Below are 25,081 nucleotides of genomic sequence, written 5' to 3'. Positions count from 1 at the left end.
CCAAGTCCTTGGGTCTTTCGGCCCCGCGGTCGCAAACTTCCGCCTTTCGTCCCTTTTGTGGCCAAGGAAGGGGTGCCTCCTCCCGTCCGCCCAGCCACCGGCCGCAGAACCAACCTGCACGTGGTCGCGGACATGGATTCCGCCGAGGCGGTACTGGAGGTCAACGTGCCGGTCAGTCCACATCCACCCCGGCAGCATCTGCCTCAAAGCCCTCCTAGTCCGAGCTTTCAGGCCCATTCAACGCCAGTGGGCGGCAGAGTTCGCCATCACCTGCTCCACTGGTGCTCCATCACGTCGGACAGGTGCGTGCTGCAAATCGTCCGAAGGGGCTACTCCCTCCCCTTCGAGACGACCCCTCCAGCCATTCCGCCGCTGAACCACCGTATGTCGGGGGATAATTTGCATCTTCTACGAGAGGAAGTTTCGGCCCTCTTGGCCAAAGAGGCTGTCAAGCACGTTCCTGGTCCATAAGTAGGTTGTGGTTGTTATTCCCACTACTTTCTGGTTCCCAAGAAGGGCAAAGGGGGCCTACGCCCCATCTTGAACCTCAGGAGCGTGAACTCCTTCCTCCGGAAGGACCGGTTCAATATGCTCACTTTAGCTCAGGTTCTGGCTGCCCTAGACCCTGGAGACTGTATGGTAGCGTTGGACTTGCAGGACGCTTATTTCCACATCCCCGTGCTGCCGGCCCACCGGCGTTAGCTGCGGTTCACGGTGGGTCAGGAGCACTTTCAGTTCACCGTGCTCCCCTTCGGCCTCACCAGTGCCCCTCGGGTGTTCACGAAAGTGACGGCAGTGGTCGCAGCTCATCTGCGCCGATCAGGGGTTCCAGTCTTCCCCTATCTTGACGACTGGCTGTTGAAGGCGGGCTCGCCCCAGCAAGTCGTCTCCCACCTCCCAGACTACGGCCGACCTGTTGCACTCTCTGGGGTTCTCCATCAATGTGCCGAAGTCGCACCTGAGTCCCTCCCAGAAGCTCCTTTTCATTGGGGCGGTTCTCGATTCGCCGCAGTTCCGGGTCTATCCACCGGAACAGCGGGTCCGGGACATTCAGGCCCTGATTTCCATCTTCCGGCCTCTGTCCTGGGTTTCGGTCAGGTTGGTGCTGCGGCTTCTGGGGCTGATGGCCTCCTGCATCCTGTTGGTACCTCACGCCAGGTGGCGGATGCGGGCTCTGCAGTGGGACCTGAAGTTTCAGTGGGCCCAGCATCGAGGCAACCTGTCCGACCATGTCTTGATCTCGGAGGGCACTGCGAACCAGCTGCAGTGGTGGCTCACGAATCGCGATTGGGTCAGCGGCAGATTCCTCTCTCTACCCCAACCGGAGCATGTCGTAGTGACGGATGCGTCCCTCCTGGGATGGGGGGGCCATATGGGAGAGGTGAAGATCAGAGGCCTCAGGTCTCCGGCGGAGACTCAACTCCACATCAACCTATTGGAGCTGAGGGCGATCCGACTTGCACTAAAAGCCTTCCTTCCCTCTGTCCGGGGAAGTGTCGTGCAGGTGTTCACGGACAACACCACCGCCATGTGGTATTGCAACAAACAGGGCGAGGTGGGGTCGTGGACCCTTTGTTAGGAGGCTCTGCGCCTCTGCGCCTCTGGACATGGCTGGAACATCAGGGCATCACCCTGGTGGTTCAACATCTGGCGGGCTCTCTGAACGCCAGAGCAGACGAGCTCAGCCGCCGATGCATGATGGATCACAAATGGCGTCTGAACTCGGACGTGGCGCAAGGTCTCTTTCTGCAGTGGGGAGAGCCTTGGTTAGATCTATTCGCCACCGAAGAGAACGCGCAATGTCAGCAGTTCTGCGCGTTGGAATTTCCAAGGCGGCACTCGCTCGGAGATGCTTTTCGTCACAAGTGGAGTTGCGGTCTGTTGTACGCCTTTCCGCCTATACCACTTCTGCCCAGAGTGCTGAAGAAGATCAGGCGCGACCGGGTCCAAGTCTTCTTGGTGGCTCCGGATTGGGCACGAAGGTACTGGTATCCAGAGCTACTCAGTATGTTGACCGATCCTCCGATACGTCTGCCCCTTCGGGAGGACCTTCTGTCGCAGCAACAGGGGACGGTCCTCCACCCGAACCTGTCCAGTCTCTACCTCCATGTGTGGAGATTGAGCGGCGACAGTTGATGCCATTTGACTTGCCTCCTGAAGTCTGTGATGTCATTCTGGCAGCCAGGCACCCCTCCACAAAGACGGTATACGCCTGCCGGTGGAACAAATTTGTGGCATGGTGCACAGCAAAGGCTGTGGATCCCCTTTCTGCCCCTCTTTCTGAGGTTCTCCTCTTTCTTCTTTCTTTGGCCCAGCAGGGCTCTGCTCTGGGCACCTTGAAGGGTTATCTTGCTGCAATCTCTGCTTTCTTAAGGCTTCCTGATCAGCCTCCTCTTTTCAAGTACCCTGTTGTTTCACGTTCTCTCAAGGGCATTACTCATATGTTCCCTCCTGTTCCATTCGTAATGCCTCAGTGGGACTTGAACCTTGTTCTCACTTTTCTGATGTGCGCTCCCTTTGAGCCCCTTCACAACTGTCCCATTCGTCTACTGACTCTGAAAACTGCCTTCCTGGTGGCTATCACCTCCGCTAGGCGGGTGAGTGAGCTCCAGGCTCTGTCAGCTAAGCCTCCCTTCCTTTCGGTTCATCCGGATAAGGTTGTCCTCCGGACACGTCCTTCTTTTCATCCTAAAGCCGTGACTCCCTTTCACATCGGGCAATCTGTCACGCTGCCCACCTTCTTTCCGCCTCCGCATCCTTCAAAAGATGAAGAGAGGCTCCACCGTCTGGACCCAAAACGTGTGCTGTCCTTTTATTTGGACCGCACAAAACAGTTCCGGGTGGACGACCAACTTTTTGTTGGATATGTAGGTGCTAAGAAGGGTAAAGCTGTGCACAAGCGGACCATCTCGCGATGGGTTGTGTTGTGTATTAAACTCTGCTATTCCTTGGCAAAAAAGGTCCCTCCTGTTGGGCTGAGAGCCCATTCCACCCGGGCCACAGCGGCGACAACTGCCCTGGGACGGGGAGTCCCCTTGCAGGACATCTGTCAGGCGGCGACGTGGGCTTCACTGCACACGTTCGCCAAGCACTATTGCCTGGACAGCCAAGTCCGGAGAGATGGCCGCTTTGGCCGTTCTGTTCTCCAGGACTTTCTGGTGTGATCTTGGTTCGCAGACCCACCTCCGGGGTTGGTATTGCTGGGGTATCTATTCTAAGGTGAGGAATCTAACTAGCGTGTTTCTTTCAGAGGAACAAGTTACTTACCTTCGGTAACGATGTATCTGTAAGAAACATTAGTTAGTTGGATTCCTTACCGACCCACCCAGCCTCCCCGTTCTGCGAACCGACATCTAGGGTTGAGGTTCTCCCTTTCAGGGCCCTAGATTTTTTGGCACCAGTGTCGGTCTCTTGCATGGCTCAGCGTCCCTGAGCAGAAAGCTATGTACAAGAACTGACGTCAGCGCGAGGGCGGCGTCTAAGTACTCCGACGTCATTCCGACGCACGACGACTGACGCGGAGCCGCAGACGCCTACCGACGCGCAAGGGGTATTGCTACAAAAATCTTTCCGGATCCAGCCTGACGCCTGGGGATATTCTAAGGTGAGGAATCTAACTAACTAATGTTTCTTACAGATACAATGTTACCGAAGGTAAGTAACTTGTTCTTCAGGTGTCTCTGAGGCAGTCCAGTCAACTTTGGTCGACATGCCATTTGATCAGGCCTATCTGTTTGGCAGTCAAGCTGATGCAGCGTTAAGACGCTTCTGTGATAGGCAGAGGTCTTCAGAGTCATAACTTTTCATTTTCTGTTACGGGTGTAACTTGTCTTTATGATTGAGATTCAGACTATTTCTTTATGAGAGAGTAAGCTTTGTTTGGGAATTCTACATGTCCATTGTTGGTTTGACCACTTGGTGTTCCTGCGAGAGCAGATGTTTTATTCTCAGTACCATTTTTCCCTTTTTCAAGTTGGTATTGAGTTAGATGGCCGAGGGAGGTTTCCCTTTGTCCCTTAACCTCTGAGGATGAGCTTTGTGGTGAAGATGTTATTATTAAGGGATGTATCTTCTTGTATGGAAGATTTTCTGATGCAAGCTTCTTTGAAGCCGTTCAGTATGCTAAAATGTGCATGGTTTCGACCTTTCGTTGTCTTTCATATGGTCATGTTTGTATGCCAGTAATAAGTCTGGTATATAGGGAAGCTTTGGTCTTTACTCGTTAGAGTAATCAGTGTAGTATGTCCTCACTACTCTTGTGGTGTGCATATTTATTATGGAGCTGATGGATTCAGAGCTTACACTTAGTCTTCTTTTGTAGAAATGATCTGGTGGGCCAACCGTCATTAAAGTCCTTTTGGACTATGCGTTTTATGGTGCATGTTGTTTTCTCTTTCTGAGCGGACTGCATATCTACATATTTACTATAAGTGCTTCCATTTTTTAAAGGGTTATGCAATTAAATTCAGAGGTTATGGTGCATTTATTGGAAGACACAAGTTTGTGGCCTTCACTGTGGGAGCGGATAGGTAATTCATTGGTTCATCATTAGAACATGAAGGGGTGAACACTGTATCTTACACTGTGTGGTAGGCAGTGTCGGTTGGAGACGTCTAGCTGCAGATTCCTTACCTGTTTTCGGTCATACAGTTCATGGTATGGATTTCTTAGGCTTTATAGGAAGCTCTTCTTGTTATTCTCCTACAATGCTGTTTAAATCTGTCTGGAGGCTATATATTACCTGTCCTCTTGGGGTATGTATCTATTTTCTCTGTGGTTTACAAGTCCTTGAAAAATCATGGCTGTTGTTTCTTGAACGGACTTGCGATCAAATTTTGTTTCGTATCACAAGTGGTGTTGCATGTGCTTGTTGCTAACAAGGATTCATTTTATATATGATTTCCCTTTAATACTTCAATTTTTATTTACGTTATGTTTTGGTACTGCGCTCATAGGTGCGTTCCCTTCTGCAATATACATATTTGGTCTTCATTTAAAAAAAAGAAAAAAAGAAAGAGAACAGAAAGAGGTTTTAATGTGAGTTGTGGTTGCTTTTTTTCTCGCTTGCCTTGGTACTTTGAGCGTGCCCTGGCTCAGGGTCATTTTCAGACTGTCGGGCCATGACACTGAAGGTCATGTGGGGGCACGCTTTGTAAATACTTGCGGTCTGGCAGTAAATGTTGGACAATCAAATTCTACAAGTTCTCGGGCCACGCGGAGTCTATTGTGACACAGAATTAATATGGGGTTGTATTATCTGTATTCTGATGTGTTTTAGATTTCTACTGTGTTTATAATTTTCATACTACCCCCATAATGTTAGGCTCCGTTGCTTTTGCCTAGAACATTTAGAAGAGTTAAAATCACAGAATGTTGGCCACAGTTTATTTTGTTTGGTATCTACTCATGCATTTTCCCCATTTTCTTCTCTAGCTCAACCTTCTCGAGATGTAGCCAAATTATCCATCATCGTAAACCGTGTCAACGAAAAGCCAGAATTTCTACTGCAGGCCTACCAAACCACCATTTTAAGCTCTGCTCCATACAGATTCCCGGTTGTGAAAGTGGAGGTATGTTTCTATAAACTGTGAACTTGCCTGTGTTTGTTGCCACAGTCTCTCTTATAAACTGAACAGGTCCATGGCACAACTGTCATGTTTTCAGTTTTCTTATGTGTGTCATTTCCATGTTTGCAGTGTACTTATGTGTGACATTTCAATTCTGTGCAGTATGACGCATTGAGTGTCACTTTATCATAGTGGAATGACAGTTATTATCTGTTATTAAGAGATTCATGTCAATGCAGCGATTTACAAGGGCTCCGCAACAGTTGCAACGTTCCTGATGGGCTGAAACAGGTTTTAAAATTGACAATGCTCAGAAGGAGCACAGATCCTTTTAATGCAGCTCACAATGCAGCAGTACACAGGTGGCGAATACATCAGAGCAATAGGGCACACCGACTTTAATGTCGTTGTCCATAGACATGCACAGTACCTAGGGGGTGAAACTGAGAGCCTTTCCTGTTACATCTGTGTCTGTCAGTTGAGACACAAGGGGAATGCATGAAGTCAGCTCTAAGCAGGGGGGCTTGACAGCTTGGCTTCCTTCACCATGTACACTCTAGTGATAGACTTACACTAAGAGTCCACTGGCAGTATTTCTTTAATTATATTATCCACACTCCTCACCTCAAATCAAGCCCAACACTGTTTGACTGCAAGGAAACTGAGTGCACATGAGCCACTGTCCAGCCTTCCCTCATTGCTACAGATCAGAAAAATGCCTCAGTCCCTCCTTTCTCCGTCCTGCACTTTATTCACTCCTTCTTCTACTCCTTTGTCGTCAAACACTCTCCAATTTTATGCCCACTGCTCCCTCCATCTTCCCTTCAGAAGCTCTGTTTCCTTTAGATGTCTCATCTTTCTCTATCTTCTCCCCTTTGTTTCCTACTCTGTCTTTTCTTCCCTTCCTTCTTCACTCACTTTGTTCATTTATCTGCTTGTGTAGCTCGACTTTCCTCCATCCTTTCCTACTTGTATTCTTCTACTCCACATAATGCTTTAATCTTGCTCTGGAGGTTACCGTTTTTGCCGGAGAGATTTGCTTTTTTTCTAGTCCCATTTTTGAATCAAAGTAGCATAATAGGTAAAAAATTCTCCTGCAAATCACAGTATGTAACATATGTAACACACAAATGATAGAGTTTAAAAACAAAATCTTTTTATTAATCATGCAAAACATTCTTCAGATGAACATCATACAATATCGTACATTTGATGGGCTGACGTGTATAACAAATCTGCTATATTGCACAGTATATCGTTCCCCGCGGCCCACTACTGCGACCAGTACGCACCAGGGAGCTCCCAACCCCATAGTCTCTTTGGAAATCGTGGAGACGCCCCTCATGGCACTGACCATTGGCCTCTATACTTTTCCCATGCGCCCTGTATCTTTTCCCATTTGCGTGGGCAGCCCCATCTCTGGTAAATCGATTGCTCAGCCTTGTGATACCAATCCATGTCTCACTTCCAGGAGTCCAGTGATGGGGCCTCTCATGCCGCATGCCTCACATGCCCCCCATGCCCAGGCGATGTTTCTCTTGGCCACCCCACCTGCCAAGACCAGCCAGGTACTGGGCCACTGTGGCCAAGCAATCTCTCCCGTTACTCCAAAGATGTGCCACTTCAGCTCTGTTGAGACCTCCGCCCCCAGAACTATTGTCATAACTCAGGCCAGACCCTCCCTGTACCCTTGAATTTTGGGGCAGGACCACAGTATGTGAAAGAGGGACCCTTTCTCGCCACACCCCCTCTCGCACTCTTCAGACACACAATTACCAATATGGAATTGTACCATTCGTGAGGCATAGGATCTATGTAGAATCAAATGATAGATTTTTAAAATATGTAAATGGGTAAGTGGGTTACTGCTTTTAACACAGAGAACATTTTGTTACTTAAAGTTCATAAACTGTAATCCTTCTAATATAGCACAGTGAGCTACGAAGGACATGTGGATCCTACACCTTGTAACCTTCACAGTCTTACATAGCACATACTACACATTAATTTACACACAAATTATTTATTGTCAATGTATAATGTGTAAGTGTGATGTAAAGCGCTCTGACACCCTGCATCGGGATGAGTAGCACTATAGAGCTATCCAAGAAATTAAACTAGGAGGAGCCAAGATGGCGATCGGGACGGCAGCGTAGGCTCCCGGCTCCGTGAACCTCCGCATCCCGCACAGATATCCTGCATGAGATCCTTAGCCTGCACTACATGCCCGTGTTGGTGATTGAGAGCGGCAACCGATCGCGTGATTCTGAAGTTTCTGGCGGCGGTACCGCCGGAGAAATGTTCACCTGAAGTTTGCGGCCTGTGCAACCCTGAAACCGGGACCTCGAGTGGACAACATGGCCGGGCGGCAGTTCAACAACAGCGGCCATTGGTGACTGGGTGGAGTCGGAATACCGGAGCGGTGCGGATATTGGCCTGAATTCCGCCGTGGACACTCCTACCACTGGACGTAGCGGAACGAGTGCATGCCTGAGGTGACAATCCCAAGATTCTTCGGTAATTGCCTGAGCCCTCGCTGGTGAGCTGCTCGGACGCTGCCTGTAACTCGTCCCGATTTTCGCGGGCTGCTCCCGGATTTTTGCGGGCTCTCGTCCAGGGGGAGGATAACTGTTATCTGTGACCATACACCGGATACATATTTTGCCTGCCCCCGGAACCCTGTTTGCAGTACCATGGAACTTGATGCGCTTGTGCCTGGTTCCCGGTCCCAATCTGGGGTGGAACTACCCTGCGGCCATCTTGATAGGATGGATTCTATCATCCTGTATACTGGGTCGCAGCAAGGTTGGGAGTGTGTGGCTAAGAGGAGCATAGCACAGCGGGCGCGAGGAGCTGTTCTGGTGTACGGTGACCTTCTCGAAGCTCTCGGTGCCCTTCGTTCCACCCTGGTCCACGGCGCCTGGGTACTGGGGAGAAAGCTTGATGGTATTGCGTCAGCGTCGGAACAGTTGCTATCTGCCTGTCCCCAGGTAACCAGGGACTCGTTTTACTTCACACAGGAGGACAGTGTTGTGGCCGCCCCTGTGAATAGGGGACAGCTGGAAATTCCTGACAATGTGCCAACGTGTGGTCGGATGGCTGTTGGTCGGGTCTGTTCCGGAGGTCTTAGAGTTGAGCAGAAGGTGGTGGCTTTGTCTCACGCGCAGCCTCCGGCGACCCAGGCAATAATCAAGCAATGTTCGCCTGCTCTGGCTGATTCCTACATCCTGGACCTTGTGTGCAGGGCATGTCCTGGGGCAGTACTGGGAAAGATGATCCTCCACGATGATGACTATGTTGGTATTCAGAGACGTCCACTCTACATGTGCGTGTCGCTTCTGGTTCCTTTTTGGACGCTCCCTTTCCTTGTAACATTGGACATGGCACTGGGTCGATGGGTATGCATCGGTGGATTCGCAAAGAGAGGCCAAGGATAAGACTGATCCCTCAGAGGGTGTCATCTACTAGGCGGGCGGGCACAGGGGTTGCGTGCTCTCACGGCATGACTAATAATGTAATAGGTGCATGACGCTCCCCATTTTTCTTTGACATGGGAAACATTTTTGTTGATTACTGTCTGCTTTGGGGAGGAACACATTGTGCGGGAGGGAGAAGCCGGGGGCATGTTTGAAGGCCCTCCTCCAGTTTATTAATACTCTCTCCACTCCCCCGTTAGGTGGGGTTTCTTTTCTTTCTCCTTTTTCTCTGTTTCTTCTATATTTCGGGTCTGGTTCTGGGGCGACAGGCACACTGCTGGGGGGGGGGGGGCCGTAGTCCTCTGCAGAGGTGCAGAGGTTTTTCTTTTTACTTTGTTTCTATGGCCTCTTTCCTCTTCTCTTATCTTTCTTTGTCTTTCTTTTCTGGGGTCAGTACGGTAGGTTTCTTTCGCTGTCAATCGCTGCTTTTTCATTTGTGCCTCAATTTCCGTGGTGCTTTCTGGGTCTTAAGGCAGGGGACTGCAGGCGCAAATGGCTCGTGATATTCTTCCACATCCTGAACCTCCTGTTTGTGCGCCATTGACTTGATAGATTGCTGTTTATTGTTGACGTTTACTATTCTGCCCGCCATTTTTCGCTACTGGGAAATTGTTTGGCACCTGATCCTTCCATTCTCTATTATAAAATGAAGACCTTTTATATCCTGGTTTCCTACTTGGGCTGCTAAGTGGCCAAGAGTATACTAGCATGGAGATTCTGCTCCCCGAGGTGCTGCCTGTGATTAAAATTTGTTTTTTGTTAATCCAACTGCTTAGCGGCCGGCCCCGGGGGTTGTAGGCCCATACTTGTCTTTGGTTGAAATGTCAATAAAGGTTTTTACAAAAAAAAAAAAAAAAAAGAAATTAAACTAAATAGTGACATTTAAATTGTTATTTGTGTAAATACCGGGGCAGACATTCTTACAGAACATGCATATCTCTTATATGCTGGGACTGAATAAATCCAAAAGCATGCCTCTCATAAGTACCTGTGAAGTGATAAGTTGTGTGCGCGTTTCACCACCATTGCATTTAGGTGTGAGGCTCCCAGCCAGGATACTCCAACAAAAGGATGTCTGATGATCAGAGCAGATCCTAGGGTTTGTTGGGCCCCGGGCAGAATAGGAACATTCATGGCCCTTCTAAAATGTGACATCACAGGAAGTGGCATGACAGTAAGTGATATCAATTTATTATTAATTCCTTGGCATTGTTGAAGCAGCTTCGCAAGAAACTACTTGCGTAGTGTGGCTATCACTTAAATGGCTTAAAATCTAAATGTTATCCTAATAATATCAGTACATATATTTCAAAGTTGAATTACGTGGAAAAACATTACATTAAAGAAACTGGATGGAAAAGCTTGGCCTAGGTCTCTCCAAAACATATATGATTATTACGATGTTCACAAATTGTTTCCAGATTAGGGCATGATTAAAATTCCAAGTCAGATTGTCCCAGAACTATACAGCAGGACTTCAAGTGATTCACCAGCCCTCCCTGTGTGCTAGTGAAGTTGAAGATAAGGTATTTAGGGTGAGTTACCTGCGAGACCTGCAGTAAACAACAGAATGCACCGATTCAAAAGGAAAAGAAGGAGAAGACAACACAAATGTCATACACAGGTGGGGGTGGCTAATATATTGGCATGCAAACACACTCGTAAACACAGCAACTGTTCTCAAACTCCATTTTTAAGAGATGCAAAGAGCTGAACTAACTTAAAGATATACAGAAGAAACGGTTTGTGACCAGGGAACAGTTAGTGACCAGGAAAGAAAAAGACTGCCAACGTAACACTGGGAGCCAGTCACTAAAGAGATACATTAAAGCAGCAAAAAAAAATGGTCTTACTATAGCAGACTGTGCAATTTGCAGATATAGGGAAAGGAAATGTAGCAACATGGACTAGGTAGGAAGGGGTGGTTCTTGACTGGCATAATAACGCTAAAGTAATATCAGAGACTTACAGTTTAAAAAAAATTAAGTTGCATGTCTCTAATATCTGAAAAGACACTTGCCAATTTGCAAAGAGACAAGAACCATGTCACTCAACTCACATTTAGCTTAAGAAGTAATAACCACATTTGCCTGCCCTCAGGTAAATCTACTGGATCTTGGTTAAAGGGATAATTGAATGCAAGACTATTTACATCATCCACAATTCACTCCAGTCCCTCCTCACGTATCGTACCAAACACGTTTGGTCTTCTAACCTCCAATGTAAGATCTGTCTCCCTTGACCTTCTGGCCACCTACTCGCATAGGCTCAGTGTTTGGGTGATCACTTCATGTGCATTGATGTACTCTACGGGACGCCCCCTCACTTCTCAGCTGCCCTCCACCCCGCAGACCACATCTCCTGTACACTACTTTTTTCTGATTAACTCCCCACTGGACCAATTCTAATTTTGTTCCTGAAAAGCAGCCCTTTCCCTAGGCCTTGCTGTTACTCCCTGAGGTTTGGGATGATTTGTTCTTGCCCAAGCTGGCGCTTCATCATTCTGCACATGGCAATGAGCCAGCTGACTTTGCAAGCACAGTCAGACTGACTCTGTGCCCACCAACCTTAAGGGGCTGTTGCAACCTTTTGGGATGTGCACCAGCGGCCACGCCAGCCCAAGAAACGGCCCCAGTTTATCCACAGTAAAAAGCAAAATATTTTTATATGTTCTCCAGCCTCTTACTTTTTTGCTGATTATGCCCACTTACATCCAATTCTACCCTTCATGCTCTACTTTTCACCTCATCACTTCCCAACCTAATACCTACTCTTGCTGGTGCAGACCCCTCCTATATCCACTTCACGCCTGCATTATCTCCTCTTTATGTCTCATCTTTCCCCATGCATCTTACTTTCGCTCTCTGAATCTGCCACTTTTGTGTCCATCCTTCCCCTCAAAGCTCTAGTCCTTTCCTCTCATATTTTTGCCTAGCCTGTGTTACCTTCTCTTGCCTCAACTGTTTCCGCTGGTTCTGCCCCTCTACTTGAACTTCTCCCTTTTCGTCAGCCTCTTCTTGCTGGTTCTGTCCCCTTCCACATCTTCCGTCCATACTCTGCTCTTTATCACTGTTTTCTCCCTAGCCTCTCATCTTGTTTCAGCAGTTCTCCTTTACACCCAACTCATTCCTTCTACCCTCCCACTCTTCGAACTTTGTTTACATTTTTGCTTGGATTCTGCCGCACCTAAAATGATTCTCTTGTGCATGCTGTTATAGGTGGCCAAACCACTAAAAACTAGAGACAGAGGCTTGGTTCTGATCAGTTCAAGGTCCTCTTCGAACCTTGAGCCCAAAATGCGTCAAGCTTTCACAGGAGTCAATATGGTCTAGTGGCTACGGCTGCCCATCTTGTATCACGGGGAGCTAGGCTTGAATTCTGGTCTTGGCTCAGCATCTTCTGAATCTAGGAAAATCTCTATTCTGGAAATAAAATAACGTATTCTGTGTTTGTTGTAAAACACTCTAATGTCCATGGCCAAGGTTAAAGCTATGTAAAACTGCCAAAAATACAAATAGTCTCATCCTCCAAGAATTAAAGACAAAGCATTAAGCTTTAATGTCATAAAGAGAAACCCATGTACTGGCTGAATTGCATAGTGAGAAACTGGAAAATCTAGGTCAATGTCAGCTTCCCTGCTTGACCAAAAGGCGTGATCCTAGGCAGATGCTTTATTTCACCAACCTCCATTTTGTTCATTAACATACATCATAGCACATTCAAGTAGGTACCGTCAAGATGTGTGTGATACAACGCCTCCTGTGTTTGAGGTAATAGACTATAATTTTGCTCCATGTTAAATTAGAATCTAGTGCACATATAGGGTGAACCCTGACATGCATTTTTAATCAGGACCACTGGAATTATGTGATTTCTTGGTCTCTGCATTTTCTGCGTTATTATGGATTTACTGCATACGCGATCTGCTGCTTAATCTGTAACTTTCAACAAACAGAATATTTTGTTTCTAGCTCAAACTAATAAATAATCTTATACAAAGTTAGTAAACATGCAGCAACACTTGTTGCTACACAGTGGAAAGCATTTCACAAAGGTTGACTGGTCATCTTTCTGTTACTTATTGCTGTATTTTGGTGTCAGACTGGTACTAATGAGATGAAACGTTTGTACAGATAGTAATTATATAGTAAACACTCTTACCTAATTTTGTCCTTTGCTGCCACATAATTCCAGTGGCATTGCTCTTAATTCATTAATACCATTATTATCGGAGGGGAAAGGAATGTTTCTCAGTTGTAGGTGAGTAACACCCATTGATCTTTCTTTCTTTTATTGTGAGCCCTGCAGGACACCCTGCTTTTCATTCATAAAGGGTCAAGGGTCACTTCACGCCAAACAGCACTTCAAGTACCCATTTTATTACTTCTTTCATGCAGATGCAGCGATTAGATTTCTGAAGCCCTTTCAGCCCAGGGCTGAGAGGCTCAAGGGAGGATGGCCCCAGGGCCCCCTTCCTCCCTCCTCTGGGCCTTGCAGCGCTGCATCTCTGCCGCGTCCTGAAACCTCGTAGCACTGGAGTAGTTTGAAAAGCAGTGGTTTGGTATGGGGTTCCTTAGTTGTGAGCAGGAGCGAGGCCCTGGGCATGTCACACTGCGATTCCCACAGAAGTTCCTTAATAAGTATATTACGGATACCTTTTTCAGAGAAGCTCTAAAAGTGTTTTCAGTGACTATGTTGTACTAGGATTAAAACCACTGCATAATGCATTACCATTTGAATAATTGCCTTCACCCTCTTATAGGACCATAATGTTTATAAAGAGCATCAGACAAACCTCCAATGAGGTCGAGACCCGTTTTATCAAGGATCCGTCCTGCTCCTTTCACTCCAATCCCACCGCAGATTCCATCATGGACAAATGTGAGTGCTAAATACTTAAATACAGCCGCACTATACCATTGCATATAATTGTAGTGTGCCACCTGGCACTTACCAATTGTTGTGAGTGGGCATGATGAAGATGGTGTTTCATCATTGAAATAATAAATTGGCAGCTGGAGTGCATGGATCTGTTCTCCGCAAATCTATGTACTGAGTACAAGGTCTGAAGCACCACACTGGTGCCAAGGCCATGAACAAATCACTTGCAATTCATCAACCTTTTTGCAGAATGGAGAGGGAGCGCAGTGAAATTCAGAGCGAACAGCCTGATATGAAGTCATGCAGCACCTGCAAGCCTCAGCCAGTGTCTCAGAGGTACCTCCAGCTTCATCGGTCCACCCCAAGCGAGACCGCCAGCTGCAGGTATGCATTGGAAGTAACACTGCAGATTTCACAGATGGAAAGGCTTAGTGTGTCTCTATGAGTGAGTTTGCTTGGTTGTCCAGTTACTCGTAAGGAGAGTCTCCTGCTCACTAACCGCTCTTCTTGTGATCATGGACCCATAGATCTGCTGCAACTTGCAAGAGTTTGTTGGATCTTCTCTTGCAACCTGCAGTTCAGTGCACTCCTGCCTGTTGTACTTTGTACTCTCTTTAGTGGCTAATTGCCAAAGACTGATCTTAGGCTGACAGGTGTTTCAATGTCTTGCAATTCCCCAGCAGCAGTCAAAGCTACTCCTCATTATTCTTCAGAGAGAACATATATGGAAATGGGCAGGTGGTGTTGCTGTGTAGCTATTCGCTCCTGCCTCTGCTCTTGCTCAGATGGCTGTCAATCCTGCTCAGACGGCCCATGTGGATGCTTTGGCGTACCCAGTATAGCTATTTAGTGAACTGCCTGTGATGATGGTGCCTTATTGGGCTATGTAAATGGGTTACTTCAACAACTACTTTTTAGCTGGCAGAGAAATGGATCAAAGAGCGAAGCGGTTCCTGCTATATTATAAGGGAGGAAGAGCTATTCAGCTTTTTGTAGAACTTGCCGAATACTGAGGATAACGAAACTATGACACAGCAGTTGCAGCGTTGGAGGCACATTTCAGCCCTCAACTTAACATTGACTATGAGCATTTCACTTGATGTCAAGCATAACAGAAAGAAAGAAAATCAACTGATGACTTCTATGCCACACTGAGAGATCTTGCCAGCACCTGCAGTATTGGGGATGGTTCCAAGAAAGTCTGTCTATTTAGGAATGTAGATCATCATTTCCCAGGCACTTCAAGTTCCATAAACTCCAAATGACTTTAAACAACATAATAAACCTAGGTAGGTCTCATGAACTGTCCAACGCCAGAGGGGCAATAATGGAACTAGCACTAGTCCAGATGACTGTGAAGATGAAGACAGAAGATGAATGCCCCAAACTGGTCACAATAGAAACAATTGATGCTGTAGAGAGCAGATCTTATGGCAGTCACCTTTGGCTGGAGGTGCTGTGACATGGGAGAACATAAGACGTGCACATACTGCAGAGGTGAGACTAATTAGGTAGTGGAGTGCTGTGCACTCTGCGTGTGGGCAAACAAAGTTTCATCAGAGTGTGTCTCATAGTTAGGAAAGACTACATGACCAGATGATGCCTGAACATCTCTACTGCAAGTGCAAGGAAAGACATATCACTTGAACAAATTTGCCACAAACCCAAATAGAATGCAACTCTCTAAACCTGCATGATATTAATTTTTTTTTATAAATAGGACATTTTCAACAGGCCATCCAGGTAAAAGTGGCCACAACCAAAACCTGAAATATAAATACAAAAACCTACTTTCATGGCACTGAGACTCCAGGGCACCAATACAAATAATGGACAAATTACAATTCTTTTAGTTAAAATCTAACTCCAAAAATCATTCATTTATGCATATGGAGAGCTTGCACAACTGCAACTCGCAGGGACATCTGAAACAAACATCTTGAATGGGATGGCTTCCTTCAAAATCTAAATCTTAGTTACTGAGTGTGGCACTGGTACCTTACTACATGTAGTAGCAACTGAGGATCTAGGTTTCATTTTTTTTTTGCCCACAGTGTATACCTGTGATATTAATTAAATGTTGAAAGAGTACCACATTCTGTTCTAAGCCTAGATTACTTTAAGACAAAATCTGTCACATTGTATGTAGACAAATCTGTATGCTCTCAAACACAGGAGAATGCTATTCCACTTAAGACTACAAGTAGAAGCTGAATGTAAGAGATACAAGAAAATGGATAGCATTGAAAAAAGTTACAGGTCCCAGACCATTGGTGTTGCCTATTGTGCCGGCAGTAACCTGAAACAACCTTACAAAAATCATATAAGTATAGAAAGGAGACTACCCAAGGCAGCCATTAGAAGAGAGTGCCAAATTCCTCCTTCAGTTAGTTACATTTTGGCAGACCTTGATGATGCTAAATGATTTTCCCTGTTGGACTTAAACTCAGACTAACACCAGTTGATGCTTGAAAAGTCCAGCTCTAAAATTACAGCGTTCCACATCCATGTGGGACTGCGGCAATGCAAAAGACCACTAACTTTTTTCAAAATGCCATCCACAAATCACAGTCTTGTTAAGATAGCATTGACATTCTTTTATAAATGTGTACATACCACCAACCTGGTGAAGTAGCTTCTAATACTACATAGAGACACTTTTGAATTACTAAAGTACAATATAAACTTCTTCAGATACACCTTTTCTAATTAGGGTGTCAGTTTGGACCCAAGAAAAGTCAGGACATTAGCTGAGTGCCACCTCCCAAGAGCATGATAGAGTGTACAGCTTTCTGGGTGGGGTGAAGTATTGCGGACACTTTATCCCCGCCCTAATGACATTAAAATGACCTCTTTTTAACCTCACCAAATCAAATATCACATAGAAGTAGTCTGATGGTCACCATGCATTCAAAAACATAAAAAGCGGCCATTCTGACTGGCACCACAGTGGAATATTTAATACCAACTCAGACACAGAATGGATTATAGATGACCCTGTGGGTATGGATGCAGTCTTATTACAAAAGCATCTGAAAGATCAGTGGAGACCTATTGCTTTTGCAAACAAAGGGGCTTAGTTACAAGTGTCTTACGCTGCTGGTACATAATTCTTTCCCATGTTAAAAGTGAGGCATTGCCGGCCCAAGGGGCTTGTAAATAAGCCCCAAAGCTTTGACTGAAACAGAGAAGTGATCCTTACATAGAGTGGGATACACTTGTCATAAAGTGTGAATCCTCTCATTTTCAATTGTACTTGTAGACCCGCCAATTCATATTCATAACTGATCATAAACCTTTAATTCCACTATTCAAGTGAATTTCCCAAGATACGTGGCCTAGAATTTAATAATTGGCTCTTCAACTCCCAATATATAACTTCTCACTCATATACAGACAGGTTGGTTTCAGACAACCCCACTGGCAACATGCCTGGCCAACCGGAAGTTTATACAAAATGAGACAGGATACACTTAGAGCTATATATATCTGGTCACTCAAAGTGCTGCACTGGGGAGTGGTGACAACAACCAAGAGTGCACAGTCATCGGAAGACAGTGATTGTTTACAATTGGTGGTCGCTACCCTAATGTCCAATTTATGGAAGACGCTCCTCGCTGCACATTGAAACAAAGATGCGAACTCTATGCAGATCTTCAGTGACGCTGTGGAAGATGTGCACTGGGCTAAGCATATCAGTTGACAACATACTGCTGAGAGGTGACAAGACAGAAATACCAAGAGACCTGCAAGACCGGATAATACTGCTAGCACTCCAAGGCCACCAATGCATGACAAAACCTAAAATACACTCAAAAGAAATCAATGAACGGAAAATCCGTAAATTTAAGAGGGACACCCTCGACTACCAGTTAGGGGAAGTCTACACATGGGCTGATATTTACGCCCAAAAACGCAGGAATCGTCCATACAACTCCAACACAGAAACATCATCTACTGACAGTGAGACCAGTCAAAAACTACGTAAACCTCAACCTACTCGAACAGCACAAGACAAAACACCAATTGAAGAACCCACCACCAGTAGAACCACTGAAACTAATCCTTTTTTAGATCAGGGCCAAGCCCAAAAAGGAGACCCAGGAGAAGCACAAGAAAAGGACAAAGAAAGAGAACCACCGACCACACGGAGCACGTCAGCAACAACCAAGGAGAAGGAGAAGGAGAAAAGGTCCAAAAAGAACCAACCACAGAACAACTAGTCATTAACATAAGTGATAAACACTTCAACTCTTACGAACTAGAATTACTACAAAAGGGAACATCTTTTGTACCTACCACCACAACGGATAACTTGGAACTGGAAGTAAGCTTCTTCAAGCTGATGCGTAAACTCAGATTGAGACATTTTTTCGATAATACATTACCGGATCGTCCACAACCTGAAAAAAGACCAATTGTTAGGACTACGACCCCCAAGTACCTTTCAAGCTCCGATAAGCCACAAGACACTGGATTTATTTGAAAATTTAGTCAAGCAGGACCTCCACAAGATCAAACATGTTAAACCAAAAAGAAGAAACACCACACAAAAGGATCTGGATACACTTCACAAAATGGCCACTGATAACAATATAACATTCACCAAAGCTGACAATGGGGGAGCCATGGTTATCATGAACGCTGAAATGTATAACGCTAAAGTGATGGAACACATCACAGATATCAACACCTACAGTAAACTTGACTACAATCCAACATTGGAATATTCCAAAGTCCTAAAAATCATCATCGATGGAGCTCAGAAACAAGCATCATCACTGAAAGAACGAAGAATTTTCTCACAACATCGAATCCAAAAAGTCCAACACTACGGATGGTTCCGAAGATTCACAAAAATACCTATGACCCACCAATGCGGCCGATCGTATCAACAAGAGGGAGCTTACACAAACCAATCGGTCAAATGATAGACAAATATATGCAACCCACAGTACAATCCATGCAAACTTATGTCAAAGACACCTCACAATTCTTACGGAAACTACAACAGATATCTTTGAACCCTACTGAAAAAGTGATTTTATGCACAGCAGATGTACGTAGCTTATACACCAGCATGCCTCATGACATGGGCATAGAAGCAATGGAAACTGCCCTTCTCAACACAGCACTAGACCTTGATTTTCAGACTTTTCTCATGGAGCTGATGCACTTTATACTGTATCATAGTTATTTTAAAGTTAATGAATCTTGGTACCAACAGCTCACTGGCATGGCTATGGGCAATTCGGCAGCACCCGTGTATGCTAACATATTCATGCAGTGGTATGAAAGTCAATATATACTTTCTAAAAAAGAATGGACAGACAACCTCAAAATGATAATCAGATACATTGACGATCTCTTTATCATCTGGACAAAGGAGCGCACTGCGGACAGGAGCGTTACGGCGCTTGCTGCTTAGCTGAATTTTAACTCACCTGATTGTTTTTCTTTTAGGTCTTTCAGACCCTCGCTCTCCTGCTCCCCTTACTTGCACTATAATCGTGCCCCTCACCGCCGCTTGGCGGGTTGGTCCTGGGGTGGCGGACATCTTGGTTTGGGGTGAGGTGAGGGATTAGACCGACAGCGCTTCATTGCGCATGCGCCAGCGGGGGAACGCATATTTAACGCGAGTCCCCGCCTTTCCCTCCCCCTGACAAGGAGCGCACTGCGGACAGGAGCGTTACGGCGCTTGCTGCTTAGCTGAATTTTAACTCACCTGATTGTTTTTCTTTTAGGTCTTTCAGACCCTCGCTCTCCTGCTCCCCTTACTTGCACTATAATCGTGCCCCTCACCGCCGCTTGGCGGGTTGGTCCTGGGGTGGCGGACATCTTGGTTTGGGGTGAGGTGAGGGATTAGACCGACAGCGCTTCATTGCGCATGCGCCAGCGGGGGAACGCATATTTAATGCTCCTCCCCTAGCGCAGCGGGATCGCGCAGCGGGCGTGTCTTCGCGTGGCCGGAGTCGTGCCAGAGTCCTGCCCGTCTGCGCCCGTCCGCGCTAAGGCCGTGCGGGACGTGGCGGGCTCTGGTCTGCGATAGTCATTACTTCTGTTTCGTCGCCATGCGGACATACTCCAGGGAGAGCCTGGTTTTCATCGGCCAGGTGAGCTTCTGCTGTACATTTCCGCTTGTCCACCCTCTCTGTGGTCCGTATCGTTGTCCCTGCAATGGCCTGATACTTGACCCCCCAATGCCTCTCCCCCGGAAATATCCTTCTGTCGTCCACCATAGTAGGGGCTCTCCTCCCTCTCTGCGGATTATGAACCTAAATGTGAGGTCGGTCTTGAAACATCAGCAGAACTTGTACGACCTTATTGAGGATGAAGCCCCGGATATCCTCGCCATAACTGAAACATGGCTTCAGGAAGCTGACACTGCCATTCTTAATCTGGCATGCCCCTCTGACTATTCTATGTACACCTTGAATAGAGCATCTTGAGGGGGTGGAATAGCGCTGATAGTTAGGTCTTGTTTTCCCTGTGTGTGGAACAGCCTTCAGATCGCTGGCTGTGAAAGTGCCTCTTTTAAAGTCTCTGTCAGCCCAGAGTTCACACTCTCTGGGATGGTGGTATATCGTCCGCCGGGCAGTGACGTGCTGTTCAGAAATACTTTTTCGGATATTGTCGGCACCTTGATCACTGACTGCGCCAATTTTTCCATACTGGGTGATTTAAATCTGCATTTCGATACACTGTCCAGTCTGACAGCTCGTACCATCTCTTTGGACTTAGAGGCTCTTCAACTTTCCCAGCTGGTTTTCCAGCCTACTCACATCGGGGGACATATTCTTGACCCTTTTTTCACCAATCTGACTGAGGCTAAAATCACTGCGATTACTCCAGTAGAATGGTCTGACCACTTCCTGGTGTCTATCCAGTGTCCCGTGTCAGCGACCACTCCCACTTCTTCAGCTAGACGGGTACCTAGGAGACCTTGGAATAAACTCAGGCTGGAAGACTTTCATCGTCTTCTGTTAGTGGAGCCCCTGGGCCCATCTAACAATGTAGACGAGGGGTATGACCTCTTCTGCTCCTGGCTTACTAGGGCTCTGGACGCTCTGATACCTATTGTATCGACTAAGATCAATCCTCGTGAGTCGAGTCCCTGGTATGATGGGGCCTTACGCGCCTTGAAGGGAGCCAATAGACGGGCGGAGAGGGCTTGGCGGAAGACATATGGGGCCGATTTAAAAGCTGCATATGCCGCGTCCGTCAAGCTCTATCATCGGGCCATATGTCGTGCTCGAGCGGCCTTCTATGCCGAAGAATTCCGGAACAGCACCAACCCGTCAAAGGCCATCTTCAAGGCGGTTAAAGATCTTATGGCTAAGCGGACTACCTCTACAGCCGAGAGTTCTGTCTCCCACTGCGAATCCCTTGCTTCCTATTTCTTGGGAAAAGTCCAAGCTATTTATCGGACATTCCCTAGCATTGGGGTCTCGTCGGGAAGTTCCAATGAGACACCTCGTCAGATCACCCTGCTCTCATTTCCCCCTCTCACCTCGGATGGGTTTGATAAACTTGCTTTGCAAGTTAAATCTGGATCTCCATCCGATCCAGTGAGGCCTGCTCTCTTTCGAGACCAGACCTTTATGGGACGCCCTGTTGTGCGTTCCCTTGTCAACCTCTCCTTGGAGTCGGGGGTAGTTCCAACTAAATGGAAGCAGGCGGTGGTGTCCCCGATTATTAAAAAACCCTCCTTGGACCCGTCTAAGCCTGAAAGTTTTCGTCCCATCTCGCTGCTACCCTGGCTGGCAAAGTTGACAGAGGCCCATGTTAATCTGGCCCTGTCAGAACATCTAGCCCGGACCAACGCCCTCGACCCCACACAGAATGGCTTCCGTGCTGGTCACAGCACGGAGACCGCTCTTCTTGTGATGGTGGAACATCTGCGTGCAAGGTTGGATGCTGGTCAGACGGCGGCGCTGATATTGTTAGATCTCAGTGCCGCCTTCGATACGGTATCTCACAGCATCCTCCTGCATCGGCTCGAGGAGATTGGTATCAGTGGTTTGGCGCTGCAATGGCTCCGCTCCTTCCTGGACAACCGCTCCTTCTGTGTGGCCATCCCTCCCTTCACGTCCAGTTTCCAGCCTCTGGCCATGGGGGTTCCGCAAGGGTCCTCGCTGAGCCCCACGTCGTTCAACCTTTACGCGAGACCGCTGGCTGATGTCGCGAGGCAGTGGGGCCTAACTTTGGTCTCATATGCCGATGACACTCAGCTGGCGGTTACGCTCAGCGGGGATGTACAACAAGATGCCCCCAGGTTTCAGTCTGGACTGAAGGCGGTGGCTAGCTGGTTGACAGGAAACTGTCTCCAGCTTAATGCCACTAAAACGGAGGTAATGGTGGTCGGGAAGGGAGTAGAGCTATGGGGCGATCAGTGGTGGCCCTCTGAGCTGGGCCCCACTCCGACCTCGGTGTCGGAGGTGAAAAATCTGGGGGTCTGGTTGGACGCTGGCCTTACCTTTGTAGGGCATACCAAAAAAACTGCAGCCGGTTGTTTTGGTCTGTTAAGAGGACTTAGACCAGTTCTTAAATGTTTCGATGCCCCAACCAGACAGCTTGTAGTCCAGGCAACTATCATCTCTCGTCTGGACTACGCTAGCTCTCTCCTGGCTGGGGCCAACCAGGCTGAGTTAACTCGCCTACAGCGGGTTCAAAACGCTGCGGCTAGAGCCATTGTTGGCCTACCCAGATTTTGCCCGGTGGCGAATGTCCTCCGCTCGCTGCATTGGCTCCCTGTAAGGAAGCGTATTCTTTTTAAGGTCCTTTGTTTGGCCTTTAAAATCTTAAGAGGTAAAGGCCCTGAAATCTTGTCCAACTGTATCTCTTTCTATGTCCCCACCCGCAGTCTCCGATCTCAGGGCCAGGCCCTTGCTGTGGTCCCCAGATTTAGACTCAGCCGGATGGGGGGTCGTTCCTTCAGCGTGAAAGCTGCACTAATTTGGAACACCCTCCCAGTTGAAGTCCGTCAGTTAGATGATCTGCTGTCTTTCCGGAGAGCTATTAAAACATTCTTGTTTTAGTTGTCCATTTTAGGTCTTTTTTCCTGTTGTGTTATGTTTCTCCTTGTCTCTGCGCCGGGACGCTCCTTGGCTGGAGTAGCTGTGCGCATAATAAATTAACGTAACATAACATAACAAACACAGAGGAGAAACTAATAATGGAATTGACTAAATTCAATGATATAGACCAACGAATTCAATTGACATGGGACATATCAGATACCATGGTTAACTTTTTGGATGTTAGAGTATCAATTACCCCAGATGGATTCACGACTGACCTATATGTCAAACCCACTGATAGGAATAACATGCTACTATATTCAAGTTTTCATGAACCTAACCTCATCAGGAATTTACCATTCTCACAAATGGCTAGAGTGAAAAGAATCACCTCTGACGAAAAGACCCTCAAAACCAGACTTAAAGATATGACCAACAAATTCATCTCGAGAGGTTACCCACCAACTCTAGTGGAAGAATCCAAAACAAGAATCGATAAAATGGACAGATCTAAACTCTTAACCCCCAAGGTGAAAACAGATCAAACACGCACTGTGGTGGTATCAAAATATTCTACAGCTAGTAAGAAATACAAACAAACCATTTTGAAACACTGGTCAATTTCGAACATGGAACCAGACTTCAAACAGTCATTCAGCCTATCACCAATATTTGCGTTCACTAGAGCAAAGAACTTGGGTGAAATCTTACAGAATAAACCCCCAGATATTACATCACACTCAGGAACCATACCTTGCCTCAACTGTGGCAATTGCAACAGCATAATCAGAGGAAACACCATATGCCATCCCTCACAAGGTCATCCTATTAAACTCAGGGTGAATGCCACTTGTGAATCCAGCAATTTAATTTATGGGATAAGATGCCCATGTGGGAAGATGTACGTGGGTAAGACAGAGCGTCGCATTAAGATACGACTAACAGAACATAAATCCAACATTCGATTGAAGAACACGAAATCAGCCCTATCATCTCATTTCGTAGAAGAAAATCATAATGTTTCCCAAATTAAGTATATCATACTCGAAACAGTCCGGAAAATTGAGGGGAGAGACAATTCTAAACATCTCCTTAGAAGAGAGAACCACTGGATTAAAAAACTTTCCACCCAAAAACCGACAGGTTTGAATGAAAGAATTGAATTTTCTTGTTATTTGTAATTAATTGCTCCGCAGACTGTACCTTCGTGAACACTGTGTTCGTTCACAATCATATCTGACACCCACCGTATCATTGTTTATTGTACTCGCACTTTCCCTGTAAACCTGCCAGATGCGCTAGTGGCACCACTCACAAAACGAGATGATATGTACACATATCTACACAGGTTCGCGCCCCGATGGGTTCTCAACACCTTTTCATTTTTTCGTTTCCTTTATTTTCATACCACCTTTTTTTTGGAAGCAGATGACCACTCAAATTAATTTCACATACCCTCCACCTGTTTAATGTGTCCACTTTCTCATCTAACGGGTGATTCCCGCAATTAAGTTTGACCCCCCGGCCGTAGAATACCGATTAGCTGTAGTCTTTCTTTCCCGTCAATGGTCATGTGACATATCACATGATCGGAATCATTTCAAAATAGCAAAGCGCGGCCGATAATCTTCGTGCCGTCGCTACGGAAGACGAGTAACGGACTCGAGCACGTTCGAGTTCCTTTTCAGGTTAGTCCATCAGCTAGGATAGACCCATATTTATTCAGCGCAATGCCGTAGCTCCCAACACCCATAGTTTAACCGAACCCTACCATTCTTTTACAGATCTTAAAAACAACACACAGAAAGGCATGTAAGTGACGTTTTCATTCTCATGTCAATGTTCACCTTGAGTGTACACCATTATCATGTCTGCTTGTAAGCTTGCGCACGTTTTTTGCTCGTATTACCTTATTTAATTTTCATGATGTCACACCACAATGATATTACTTATGATACAAATTGTTTCATACTACATTTACGGTATCCCATTCCGTTTTACAGTGTCAACTCCCTGATGAAGGGCATGACCCTAATGCCCGAAATGCATTGGATAGGATAAATGATGATGACATTGCCTGGGATAAAAACGTTTGAGAATATGTGAAAGGATAACAAATTATGCTCGAAATTAAGCC

The 25,081-nt window shown here is 46.5% G+C and overlaps 1 protein-coding gene across 1 annotated transcript in view; it reads left to right on the top strand.

Annotated features, from left to right (window-relative positions):
- Positions 1 to 25,081, top strand: part of LOC146821407 (uncharacterized) — a 1,203,178-nt gene that overhangs the window by 350,876 nt on the left and 827,221 nt on the right. Inside the window, exon 26 of the mRNA XM_085609844.1 lies at positions 5,434 to 5,570. Within this exon, the coding sequence (XP_085465970.1) occupies positions 5,434 to 5,570 (137 nt within the window). The remainder of the gene's footprint in view (positions 1 to 5,433; positions 5,571 to 25,081) is intronic.

The sequence above is a fragment of the Triturus cristatus genome, chromosome 6, assembly GCF_964204655.1.
Source record: "Triturus cristatus chromosome 6, aTriCri1.1, whole genome shotgun sequence".
NCBI classification, from domain to species: Eukaryota; Metazoa; Chordata; class Amphibia; order Caudata; family Salamandridae; genus Triturus; species Triturus cristatus.
The sequence above is the reverse complement of the archived record's forward strand: the minus strand, read 5'-3'. Positions and strand labels throughout refer to the sequence as shown.